Source organism: Talpa europaea (genome assembly GCF_964194135.1).
Source record: "Talpa europaea genome assembly, chromosome: 9".
Taxonomy (NCBI): Eukaryota; Metazoa; Chordata; class Mammalia; order Eulipotyphla; family Talpidae; genus Talpa; species Talpa europaea.
Window position 1 is genome coordinate 30,039,405 of NC_140076.1, and position 13,634 is coordinate 30,053,038.

General features: G+C 38.6%; 1 protein-coding gene across 4 annotated transcripts in view; it reads right to left on the reverse strand.

The window, feature by feature from the left end:
- Positions 1-1,300: 1,300 nt before the first annotated feature.
- SPATA6 (spermatogenesis associated 6) overlaps positions 1,301-13,634 on the reverse strand; it is a gene marked incomplete at its 5' end in the record, with an annotated part of 98,396 nt that continues 86,062 nt past the window's right edge. For all 4 annotated transcript variants that reach the window (XM_084244275.1, XM_084244277.1, XM_084244278.1 and 1 more), the window contains one exon: positions 1,301-1,515. In XM_084244275.1, coding sequence (XP_084100401.1) covers positions 1,335-1,515 — 181 coding nt within the window. In that variant the 3' untranslated portion in view covers positions 1,301-1,334. The remainder of the gene's footprint in view (positions 1,516-13,634) is intronic.

Sequence of the window (13,634 nt, forward strand, 5' to 3'; positions counted from 1 at the left end):
AACTAAGAAAAGGTTGAAATAGGATTAAAGCCCCTGACTCCCTGTCTCTCTGAGGTGCCGTTGATAAATCACAGATTGTCATACTAAATACTTTCAACATGAAGAAAATGTCCTCTGATTGGGTAACAAGTATTATATATTTTCTCCTCAGACAAAAATAAATCACCCAATCATATATTCTACTTTTCATTGAAATGGAATTCAAGTTAATTTTTCCTTTTAAATCCTAATTTCAGTAGAATAAACTGAAAATTGATTCAATGAGGAAAGTTGTTAACTCTTCAAGCTTGTAAATTAGTCCATTTATTTCCTACTGTCTGCTTGCCTTCCACTTAATCTCTGATAAATATGAGGTAAATGAATTTTTCATATCTTCATAGCATCACTGACCTCACAGGTATGTGTTTGGTAAGGTAAGGGAGGAATAAATTTACTAACCAACACACTTTTCACTGCCTACCACTAAGAATCCTATAATATTTTATTCCCTGCTCTGATTTTAAGAGTACTTGAAAATGAGGGTAGTTGTTTCCTGGGACATACAATGTCCATGAAAACTCTAAAGAGGTTGAATTACAATTACAATACCCTCATCCTGTTTTCCGATTCTGGTTGCACCAAAAGATATGGACCTAGAAGAAATTCAAGCAAAAAAATTCTATCCTTAAAAAAAAATCAGTTATTCACATTTTGGGTCACACATAGTTACTGGTATTTCTAGCTAATTGTTATACATTTTAGGTTACCTAGGTAGCACTTTTAGAGAAGAAAAAAGTGAATGATTATACAAACTTTAAAGAAAGTTATTTCTTATAAAGCTCAGAAATATAAACAGCCTTTTCTGAGGGAGATAATTACAAGTTAAAACTGGCTGAAAGTTTTGGGAAATTCATTTCTGTTCAGTATGTAGTTTTGCTTATTACCAAGAAAAAAGTTAATTAAATCTTACCCAGATGAGATAATCAGTCCAGTAGATGAAAATAAAATTTACAAATGAATAAGACAGAAGAACATTTCTAGAGAGAACTGATTATTGGATTTGTAGATGGCTATGTAAGATGCATGTGACAGAAAAGTCTTCTCAAAATCGAGTGGAATTTGTGATGTGTTGCTGAGCTTTGACTTTGGAACACAACACTCTTGTGATTTAAAAAATCTTTTCTATTACAATTTACCACTTAAAGTTATGAACTTAATTCTAACTACTATATCAATTAGAACCACCTGTTATTTCTCTTTTTTTTTTAAAAAAAAGGGAATACAGATTTTGACCACATCAAATGTTTTCATTGAGAAGTTGACACAGACATTCATATGGTTTATTGCGGATGGTCTCAGAAGCTTTCCTGTGTATGAGAAACAGAACTACAGGCCTTTTTGTACAAGTTCCTGTATAGCTTGTCCATGCTGTTCTCAAAGATGGGTCGATGGGATTTTCCTTTATAAGAGGCTGCCCTGTTGGACCAATATTCGCCATCATCCAAGTGGAAAGAGCCATGCGGCCGCTGAAATGAGCTATAAAAAAAAGGATATAATAAATAAATGAACAATAGTTAAATTAGTGGTATAACCACATAAATCCTATGCTGTGTTCTTTGGGGGTATGTGATACCCTGTTTGGGCTATGAAAAATAAAATATGAGAAGGTCTGTGTTTTCAAAGAGTGATAGTATTTGCATGAAAAAATAAAAGGAAAATTGTGTGTGAGAGATAAGTGTTAAAATGGAATTCAGAGGAGAGAGATAGGCGCAGCACGGAAAAAGAAAGCACGCTTGGTGTGGGATGGCCAGAACAAGAATGGCCTCTGGAACTGAAAGAGAATTCCAGCTCACCCTTTCACAAGCCATCGGATCTTTGACAACTGGTTGAACTATGGGGTCTCAGCTTCCTTAACTAAACTGTTGCATTATTGTTTTAAAAATCAAAGAGAATCTATGTAAAGTATATAGTATAGTGCTTAACTTGCTCACACAAATTACTAAATATGAGGCACTAAATTTGGTGTTTTATATACATATTTGTCAATAAATCTTACAACCCCTCTGAGGTTGGAAAAAGAGACTCGGGTAAGTCAAGTGACTTATCTTAGACTACCACTCAGCCAGTAAATGGCAGAATGGAAAAAGACACTAAGTCTGTGGCTCTATGGACCTTCCTAGTATGCCATGCTGCTGGTCTCCATAAAGGAAACCTAGAGTGAATATGGGCCACTTTGGGAAATGGAAAACAAAATTTGAAGTAATAGGGTTTTGAGGATTTTGAAGGGGAATAAAAGAATAGGAAGTTATCAAATAACAAGGCTAGTTCTAATGGGAACAGAGAAAGCAACTCTTCCTGAAGACTTGACAGCATGTTTTTGAAGGTAACAAGGATATAATTTTATTATCATAGACATTAATTTCTGAATTTAATGTATCATTTGCTACAAATAAAGTATTAACTTTTTCAAAAACTGAGTTCATTTTATTTTTTAATAAGCAGTTGACTTTTTATTTTTTAATAAGCAGTTGCTTCAATAAATGAAATATTTGTTATGGATCAGACATTTCAGGCATGTTAGAGACTATGAAGTTTGTGTAACATAAAACTGAATATATTGGCTACTATTAAATGCTACAAATATTTTCTTCATATATTTAGAACCTCACTTGACACAATCTCTTCCCCTGAATTATCAGTCCCATGAGGTTACTTCTACCATCAATTATGATGTTAGAATTCTTGGAGCTGCACAGCTGTAAGAAGAATTTGCTGTTTGGTCTTAAGTTAATTTACTATGTGAATACAATCAAAGTGACCAAAAGAAAAAAAGGCACAGAGTGGCCTTGCTTATTAAAAGAGTTGACTTTAGGGCCTCTCTGGTGGTGCAGCGGTTGAGCGCTGGGCTGCGAAGCTGCCTGCAGCCTCTGCAGAGCCAGTTCCACGATACCTGGCCACCAGCGAGGGTCCCACATGGTGCACAAAACTTTCCTGCCACACCTGCTGCTCCCCTCAGCATTATATTTCGTCAGTCTGCCTGTTCTGTTCCCTGCTCTGGCTCTGGTGAATTCTCTCACCCTCCCATGCTTTTGACTGTACCCAGTGCTTGTATAAATAAATAATTAAATCTTAAAAAAAAAAAGAGTTGACTTTAGTGTCAGCGAAGGGGTAGAGCATTGAGAATATTTGTATACTCACTCTTCGAAAAATTTTGGCATGACCAAATAAGGTTGAATGAGCAACCAAGGTTGAATGAGCAACTACTCTTAGGTGCAGCAAAATTGATGCACATGTGTACCAGGACATTATTTGTAACAGTTAAGAACAACCTAGATGCCCATCTACATTCGTACAGATAAATTATGGTGTATGCATACAATGGCACAGTAGACAATGGGGAACATTAGTGACCTACTGCTGCATCATCATGGATGAAGCTATAAAACAACTGAATGGGAAGAAAAGCAAGCTTCAAACGAAATACAGTTATAAGTACATTTATATAAAGTTTAAAATAAGAAAAATTATTTTATTTCTTAAGAACAGATGCATATATGGTATAATTATGAAGAAAAGTAAGAGGAGGATTAACAGAAAAAAAAATCACAGGCGCAATTATGTCTATGGAAAGAGAAAACAATTAGGGGCATACGATGGCTTTAGAAATATGGGTTATGATTACTTCCTAAACTGGATGGTGAGTAATTTGGTATTCATTATTTTTATTAACACTATTGTTATTATTTAGGATGCGCAAACATTGACTATATGCTTCTGTAACAATTGATATATTTAGTGGTAATTAAAAAAAAATCACTTCCAGGACAACCGATCTCTGTACTTTCTCTTTTTTTAAAAAAGATTTATTTATTTATACAAGCACTGGGTATAGTCAGAAGCGCGGGAGGGTGAGAGAATTCACCAGTCAGAGCGGAGAGCAGAGCAGGCCGACTGATGAAGTACACTGCTGAGGGGAGCAGTGGGCGGCAGGAGAGGTCTGCACACCATGTGGGACCCTCACCCGGCGGCTGGGGATGGAACCGGCGCTGCAGAGGCTGTGGGCAGCTTTGCAACCCAGCGCTCAACCGCTGCACCATCAGGGAGGCCTCCAATCTCTATACTTTCTAAAATAATAGTCTATCTTGTATTTTCTACGAATCTTTGCTAGAGACTGTCAAATTTCTTTTACACTTGGTACCACCTTTTTCATACGGTAAAAATTTTTTTAATGATATAATCTCTGGGATAACAAATTTTAAAACATGTTTATCATTGAATCTATCTTGTCCATTCAATTTCTAAAACAAGTTCTAATAAAGCCAGTGCAATCTTTACAATGTTTCACAGTGCCTTAGGCAAGTCTTAGTGCTATTGCTTTGATTGAGTTGCCATATTTCTTTCATTAGCTTCACTCAAGAAATAGTCCAGAAAATGGAATACAATTTCTTTCATACAATTTCTCATCAAGCCTAACTCCTGCTGTCACTTAAAACAATGTTTTGATAATTTGAGTAAAGTGATAGGAAAAATCACACAAACAAATATATTAATAGAAAACATGTACTTTATCTAACAGCCTAAGCCCCCACATTTGTCTCTGTTTCTTCACCACTTTAGGATTCCCTCTTGTTGTAATGTATTCGTTGTTAACTGTTGCTTTGCTTTATTTTATAGCAAGTCAGCACTAATTAATATTGCATAAAACACAGATCTGGTCATTTCTCTGTTTTCCATAATCATCAACCTTTTAATATAGTACTGGTCAGTAATAATGTCTTTTTCTGAATTCTCCATTTTAATTTCCAGGATAGTTCTACTACAAAAACTTACTTAATGGATGTTTAAATTTACAACATACACCACTATCCAACTCTCAGAAAGGTAAACTGCCACAGAACTGCTAAGTTTAAAAATAATTATCTAAGTTTTTCCAAGATTGTAAACCAAGTTCTTAATCCCCATCATAAAGTTTTATATTCAATGTTACCAGGTATGACTTGCTACAGCTTTGGTTCCATTAGATAACACTTTCATGCTTCAAAGTTGCTTTACAATAATACTACCCCATCATAAAGTTTTATATTCAATGTTACCAGGTATGACTTGCTACAGCTTTGGTTCCATTAGATAACACTTTCATGCTTCAAAGTTGCTTTACAATAATACTACCCCCATGGCTTACACCATATAGAAAATTCAGAAAAATTTTTAGAGGTGACTATGAACCCAGTCAGGTTCTATAAAGAAGAGCTGAAGTTGTCAAAATGGACAATGTAGTGTTTTTAGTTCTTTTTGGCAGGGAGTTAATTTTTATTGAAAATGCAAAATGTTCTAATTTAGTAAATAGTACTGTGGTTCTCTGGAGAGAATTTGGGGATCAGTTCGGTCTGAAAGCCTGGATCACAAAAAAGTGATGTGAACAGTGAAAGGGCCCAATATGGTCCATGTCAAGTATAAACTAAAAGTATCAGAATCCTACTTCTAGACATGGAAGCACTGGCTCTCTAATTAAGGAACTCTGAACATACCTGAATCAAATCTGATTTTTCACTACTGGGTATATCAATAAGTTTAAAGAAATGTGTAAGTGATAATAACAAGTTTTATTATTGTAATAGGCTTTTAAAAACTATACTTTTATTTTACCATAAACATCTCTAGCATATTCATTCCAAGCATTTATTAACTCTTACTACATTCTATAAAATACTGCATCAGCATTGTACTACATCAGTTCAAATTAGGTATACTACTGTTATTTTATTAAATGCAATGTATTTTTTAAAAACTTACTTTTGTTGAAGGGTACCCTTTATTTAATCATGACAATGCTAATAAGAAAAGAAAAAAAAAACAGAGGGGGCGGAGCAACATGGCGGCGAGGAGACGCTGCGAGTAAGATCTCCCATTAAAAAAAGTTAATAGGGAGGAAAAGCGGCAGGTCCCAGTGAGAACTGGGACACGGAAGATAAACGGGTGACTCCAGCAAACTACCCGAAGAAGAAAGTGGCCATAAAAGAGGACTAGAAGGGAGGGAAGCGCAGAACCCTGCTCCCCTCCCCCGCCCACAGAGGCGGCACTCTCCGACCGGCAGAGAGGAGGGAAACAACAAACCAAAACGGCCAACAAGAACAAACGACCCAGCAAGCGGGACTGTGAGTGGAAAGGAACTATTGCAGCCACCACACCCTGTGAACGGGAGCTGTGGAGAACCCTGCAGGATCTGCCGCGGAGGTGAGCGAACGGCTCCGGGCGCCATTAGAGAAGAACAAAGACCCTGGGAGACGCGCACACAGCCCGGGCTGCCGGTAAGCTTGCGCGGAAAAGCGGCGCACTTGGCGCGCTTGAAAAGCAAACGCGGACTGGGATCGCGGCTGCCCAGGTACCCGCGCCTGCGACCTAGGCTTGCGGGGAGACGCGCGGAGGCCCTCACGGGGGTGAAAGTCCCTCACTGAGTGAGCAGGAACCAGGCGCCCAGGCACGGGAGCAGGGTGCAAAAGGCGCCATTCCCGCGCCACTGAACTGGGCTACAGCCCGCGTCCTGGACCTGAGGGCTTTGAACTGAGACCTGGGGCAGGAAATTCTGGGCGTGGGTTCTCCACGACGGTGGGGCACAAGGCAGACACAGCACCCCAAAGCTGTTGAGGTTTACCCTACCATTCTCGCTCTTTGTTCCCTGTCCCACAGGGGTGGGGGGGTTGAAAAACAGCCCCCCAAGGACAATAGGAGAGATCTCTGGCGCCACCTAGCGACCAGAAAAAAAGTCACTAACACCCCATAGAACAGGGAAATTTCTTAAGACTTCTTGAAAAGGGCAGAAGGCTTCTGGAGGACCCAGTGGCCAGCTGGGAACTTAGCCCACGCCAGGCCCCTTCCAACCAGCAGTCTGAGCCCACAGAGGGAGCAGGCACCCACGTCCGGGGCAGACTGGGCACGCAGAAGAGTGTGCCTGAGACCGGACGCGCAGGGACTGCGTCCCACTTCGCCATTTTAGAACAGGGACATTTCTTCAGTAAAGACTGCCTGAAACCAGCAGAAAGCTCCCCCCGAAGCCAGAGATGGTTCCTGGAGGAGCCAGAGGGGAGCGGAGAAGTTCACCCAAGATGACGGCCAGTCCGAGCAACACAGTGTCCCAATGCATACGACAAATTAGAAAACAGACAGTAGGGAGTAGAAGAACCACACGCAACCTAACAACGCCTCAGGAAAGAAGCACACCACAAAAAGAAAACCACCCTCCAGATTGCAACGACAGTAACTTGGAAGAACTTCTGAGCCTTCCAGAAAGAGAATTTAAAATTGCCCTGATTAAAAAAGTGGCAGAAGTCATAAAGGAAAACAACGACCAGAAGAAGGAAATTGAGTCCCTAAAGAGGGAAAACAATGGTCAGAAGAATGAAATTGAGTCCCTAAAGAGGGAAAACAATGGTCAGAAGAATGAAATAGAGTCCCTAAAGAGGGAAGTAAAAGAAATGCAAGAGATCAAAGAATTAGTGGAGGAACTAAAGAACTCTGGGAAAAGCAATGAAAGCAGAATAGATGAAATGGAAGAACGAATAAGTACTCTTGAAGACACAGAAATAAAAAGAACCAAAACAGAAAAGGAAAGAGAAGTACGAAGGAAAAAGAATGAAGAAAGACTTCGGGAACTATCTGACTCCATGAGGAAAGGAAATATAAGTGTTATAGGAATTCCAGAAGGAGAGGAGAGAGATGTAGGAACAGAGAAAATATTCCAGGAGATAATTGAAGAGAACTTCCCAAATGCGAAGAAGGAGCTGAAAATTGATATACAAGAAGCAAGAAGAACACCAAACTTCCACGACGAAAGGAAAAACACAGCAAGACACATAATAGTAAAGCTCCCAAGAATCCAGGACAAGGAAAAAATAATGAAGCTGACAAGAGGGAAGAAACAGATAACATTCAAAGGAAAACCAATCAGGCTGACATCAGACTTCTCTGAAGAAACACTACGGGCAAGGAGAGAGTGGAGGGACATAGTCAACAGACTCCAAGAAAACAGATGCCAACCAAGAATACTCTATCCCGCAAAGCTCTCCTTCCTCTATGAAGAAAGAATATGGACCTTCCCAGACAAAGAGAAACTCTGGAATTTCATTACGACTAAACCCCCACTCCAAAAAATACTACAAGGAATCCTAAAGCCAGAACCTCAGAGGGACAAATAACAACGAAAGAAGACCAAAAAAAAAAAAGTTATTAAAAGAATAAATAAATAAAATCAAAGGAAAGACAAACACAATGAAAAATACAGATGCTAACATATCAATATTAACTCTAAATGTAAATGGACTAAACTCTTCAATAAAAAGACACAGAGTTGCAGCCTGGATTAAGAAACAAAACCCAACCTTTTGCTGTCTCCAGGAAACACATTTAGCTACAAAAGATAAAAATAGGCTCAAAGTTAAAGGATGGAAAACAATCCTACAAGCAAATGGACCAAAAAAGAAAGCAGGAACAGCTATACTTATATCAGATAAAACAGACTTCAAACTCAAAAAAATAAAAAGAGACCCCAATGGTCACTACTTTATGATCAAGGGGACAATACTTCAAGAAGAAATAACACTCATTAACATATACTCACCAAACGAAGGAGCACCAAAATATATCAGACAACTGTTGTCCTCTCTGAAAACAGACATCAGAGAAAACACATACGTAGTGGGAGACTTCAACACACCACTATCAACAATGGATAGATCAACAAGACAAAAAATAAGTAAAGAAACTAAAGCTCTAAATAAGGACCTAGAGCATTTGGGCTTAACAGACATCTATAGAACACTAAACCCAAAAAAAATGGAGTACACATTTTTCTCAAGCGCACACGGATCATTCTCCAGGATCAATCACATACTGGGGCACAAGACAAACATCAACAGATACACCAAGATTGAAATCATACCAACCATCTTTTCTGACCACGAAGGCATCAAACTAGAAATAAACCATAAAAAGAAGGCAAGGAACTTTCCTACCTCATGGAGATTAAAAACCACACTACTGGAAGACCACTGGACTAACGAGGAGATCAAAGAAGAAATTAAAAATTTCTTTGAATTGAATGACAAGGAGGACACTAATATCCTAAATGTATGGGATGCAGCAAAAGCAGTAATAAGAGGAAAATATATAGCAATAGAAGCTCACATCAAAAAACAAGAAAGAAGTCAAAGAAACAACCTAATCTCAAAGCTCAGAGATCTAGAAAAAGAACAACAAAAAAACCCCAAAACCAGTAGAAGAAAAGAAATAATAAAAACCAAAGCAGAAATAAATGAAATTGAAACTAAAAAAACAATCCAAAAGATCAATGAAACCAAGAGCTGGTTCTTTGAAAAAATCAATAAAATAGACAAACCCCTAGCCAGGCTCACAAAGGAAAAAAGGGAGAAAGCACAAATACACAGGATCATAAATGAAAGAGGAGAAATCACAACGGACACAGCAGAAATCAAAAGAATAATCAGTAACTACTATGAACAGTTATATGGAAACAAGTTCAACAATCTAGAGGAGATGGACAAATTCCTACAACTCTACAATCACCCAAAGCTAGATAAAGAAGAAATAGAACACCTAAACAGACCAATTACAAGCAGCGAAATTGAAATGGTAATCAAAAACCTTCCCAAAAACAAAAGCCCAGGACCTGATGGATTTACAAATGAATTCTACCAAAGATTCAGAGACGAATTAGTGCCTATCCTTCACAAACTCTTCCAAAAAATTGAGAAGGAAGGGACAATACCAAACACGTTCTATGAAGCCAACATTACACTAATACCAAAACCAAATAAGGACAACACAAAAAAGGAAAACTACAGGCCAATCTCCCTAATGAACACTGATGCAAAAATCCTCAATAAAATTTTAGCTATCAGAATCCAACAATGTATCCATAAGATAATTCACCACGACCAAGTAGGATTCATTCCAGGGACAAAAAGATGGTTTAACATCAGAAAATCAATCAACATTATCCAACACATCAACAAAAAGAAATATAAAAACCATATGATAACATCAATAGATGCTGAGAAAGCTTTCGACAAAGTGCAACACCCATTCATGATAAAAGCCCTTGAAATTCTTGGGATACAAGGAACATACCTCAACATCATAAAGGCCATCTATGACAAGCCAACAGCCAGTATCATCCTTAATGGTGAAAAGCTGAAAGCAATTCCATTAAGATCTGGAACAAGACAAGGATGTCCACTCTCACCACTGCTTTTCAATATAATACTGGAAGTCCTAGCCAGAGCAATAAGACAAGAGAAAGACATCCAAGGAATCCAAATAGGAAAAGAAGAAGTCAAACTATCACTATTTGCAGATGATATGATAATATACATAGAGAACCCCAAAAACTCCACAGAAAAACTAATTCAACTTATCAATCAGTTCAGTAAAGTGGCAGGATACAAAATCAACACGCAAAAGTCAGTAGCCTTCCTATACACAAACAATAAATCTGAAGAAGAAATAAAAAAAAAATCCCTTTTATTATCGAAACAAAAAAAAATCAAATATTTGGGAATAAATCTAACAAAAGAGGTAAAGAACCTATACAAAGAAAATTATAAAACACTGTTAAAAGAAATAGAAGAAGACACAAAGAAATGGAAAGACGTCCCCTGCTCATAGATTGGAAGAATAAACATTATTAAAATGGCCATCCTACCAAAAGCAATATACCGATTCAATGCTATTCCAATCAAAATTTCAATGTCATTCTTCAAAGAAATAGAACAATTATTGATGAAATTCATATGGAATCACCAAAAACCCCGAATAGCCAAAGCTCTACTGAAAAAAAAAGAAGGAAATGGAGGCATCACACTCCCAGACTTCAAACTATACTACAAAGCCATAATCATCAAAACTGCATGGTATTGGAACAAGAACAGACATACAGACCAATGGAATCGAATAGAAAATCCAGAAATAAACCCACAGATTTATGGTCAACTAATCTTTGACAAAGGAGCAAAGACTATGCATTGGAGCAAAGAAAGTTTGTTCAATAAATGGTGCTGGGAAAACTGGGTTGCTACATGCAAAAGAATGAAGCTTGACCACTACCTCACACCATACACAAAAATCAACTCAAAATGGATTAAAGAACTAGACATAAGACCTGAAACCATAAAATACATAGAAGGAAATATAGGTGAAACACTACATGATTTGCATATCAAAGAAATCTTTACAGACACATCACCCAAAGCAGTGATAGTGAAGGCAAAGATAAACAGCTGGGACTACATCAAATTAAAGAGCTTCTGCACAGCAAAAGAGACAATAACAAAAACAAAGAGAAACCCCACCAACTGGGAGAACATTTTTGCACCCAACACTAATGATAAAGGACTGATCACAAAAATCTGCAAAGAGCTGATGAGACTCAACAACAACAAAGAAAATAACCCAGTCAAAAAATGGGCAGAAGAGCTAAAAAGAAACTTCTCTGAAGAGGAAATGCAAATGGCCAACAGGCATATGAAAAAATGTTCAACATCACTTGTAATCAGGGAAATGCAAATCAAAACTACCATGAGATACCATCTTACACCAGTGAGAATGGCACATATTAAAAAAAACTAGCAACAACAAATGTTGGCGAGGGTGTGGAGAAAAAGGAACTCTCCTGCACTGTTGGTGGGAGTGCAAACTGGTCCAACCACTATGGAGAGCTGTGTGGAGATTTCTGGACCTACTAAACATAGAGCTTCCATATGATCCAGCAATTCCACTCCTAGGTATTTACCCAAAGGACACAGAAACATCAATTCCAAAGAGCACCTGCACCCCTATGTTTATAGCAGCACTATTTACAATAGCTAAGCTTTGGAAACAGCCCAAATGCCCAAAAATAGATGACTGGATCAAGAAGATTTGGTACATATACACCATGGAATATTACTCAGCATTCAAAAAAGATAAACACATGCAATTTGCAGCAACATGGATGGCGCTGGAAGGGATCATGCTCAGCGAAATAAGCCAAAAAGAAAAAGAAAAATACCGGATGGTCTCACTCATAGCAGGAATCTAGAAAACTTAAATAAGGGATCAGGAAAATGAATAACTATAAGAAAGTGAAAATCAAAATCAACAAAAAACTATGAACCAGAGACACTTTTTGGGGGGTGGGGGCCGGGAGGGGAGGGATTGGGGTCAGAATGGGGCATGTGCAGTTGTATGGGGGAATATAAAAATAAAATTTATTATTAAAAAAAAAAACAAACAGAAAAAGAGCAGAGACCAGTATAATATCTTAACACTGAGCAGTTTCAAATCTTAATTACATGGTGTCAATTGTAAATTTATTTATTTATTTATTTAGACTTCTTTTTTTTAAGGTTTATTTTTATGTATACAAGTACTGGGGTACAGTTAGAGGTGCGGGAGGGTAAGAGAATTTACCAGACACAGAGCAGGGAGCAGAAGAGTCAGAAGGACGGACCTACGGAAGACACTGCTGAGGGGAGCTGCAGGCGAGGCAGAAGAGGTCTGCCCCATCATGTGGGTTTCCCCCTGGCTAGCCGGGAATCGAACCCACAGCTGCAGAGGCTGTGGACAGCTTCACAGGGCGGCGCTCAACCCGCTGTGCCACCTGGGAGGCCCTGTAAATTTATTTTTAAAGCTAGCCTATAAGCAGAGAAGAGAATGGTCGTAGGCAACTTAGCATGACTAGGAGACAAAGGACATAACTAGTTTCTTAGCTTAAAGAAGGGTGAGAACTCACTTCATACCTTATTTTCTATTTCTGTATCCAATGCAGACTAAACATATACTACGTGTAGTCTATGACCTAGATTTCTGTAAGCAGTATTCAGATAAAAGATCTATGAGGTGATATACATGGAAAAGAAGGTCAGAAGGTAAGATAGATGTGCTACTTAAAGGATATTAATTCTGGGCCTCCCCTGGTGGCGCAGCGGTTGAGCGCTGGACTGCGAAGCTGCCCACAGCCTCTGCAGCACCGGTTCGATCCCCAGCTGCCGGTCAGGGTCCCACATGGCGTGCAGACCTCTCCTGCTGCCCACTGCTCCCCTCAGCAGTGTACTGTCAATCTGCCTGTTCTGTTCCCCGCTCTGGCTCTGTTGAATTCTCTCACCCTCCCGCACTTCTGACTGTACCCAGTGCTTGTATAAATAAATAAATTTTTTTTTTAAAAGGAACATTAATTCTAAGAAATAATTGGAAAGGTCATGAGAAGGAAAAAACCAGCCATTTGGGAGCGCCGGGGCGCCCCGAGGTCACAAACTCAGGAGATTTTTTAAGCGTGATATGAAACCACTGCCATCCATGGAGGGCCTGGAAAGATCTTAGAATGTTGGCAGGTGGCATTTTTAATAACGAATGTCATATGTCCTTGGGCAGCTTCTAGGAGCAAGGAAGGCAAACAGAATATATACTGATGGGAGAAGAGATGGTGGTACTAGAAGACACTTACGAGCTAAGAAATATCTGGAGGATATGGAGAGATAAATCACTGCACCTTCCAAGATGATTCTGAACAACCACTCAAACTATTCTTTAATGCCCAGAAATGTATGGCTTCTTCTACTTAATCCATTTCTTCTATACAACGTGAAGAAAACAAGTGCAAAGGA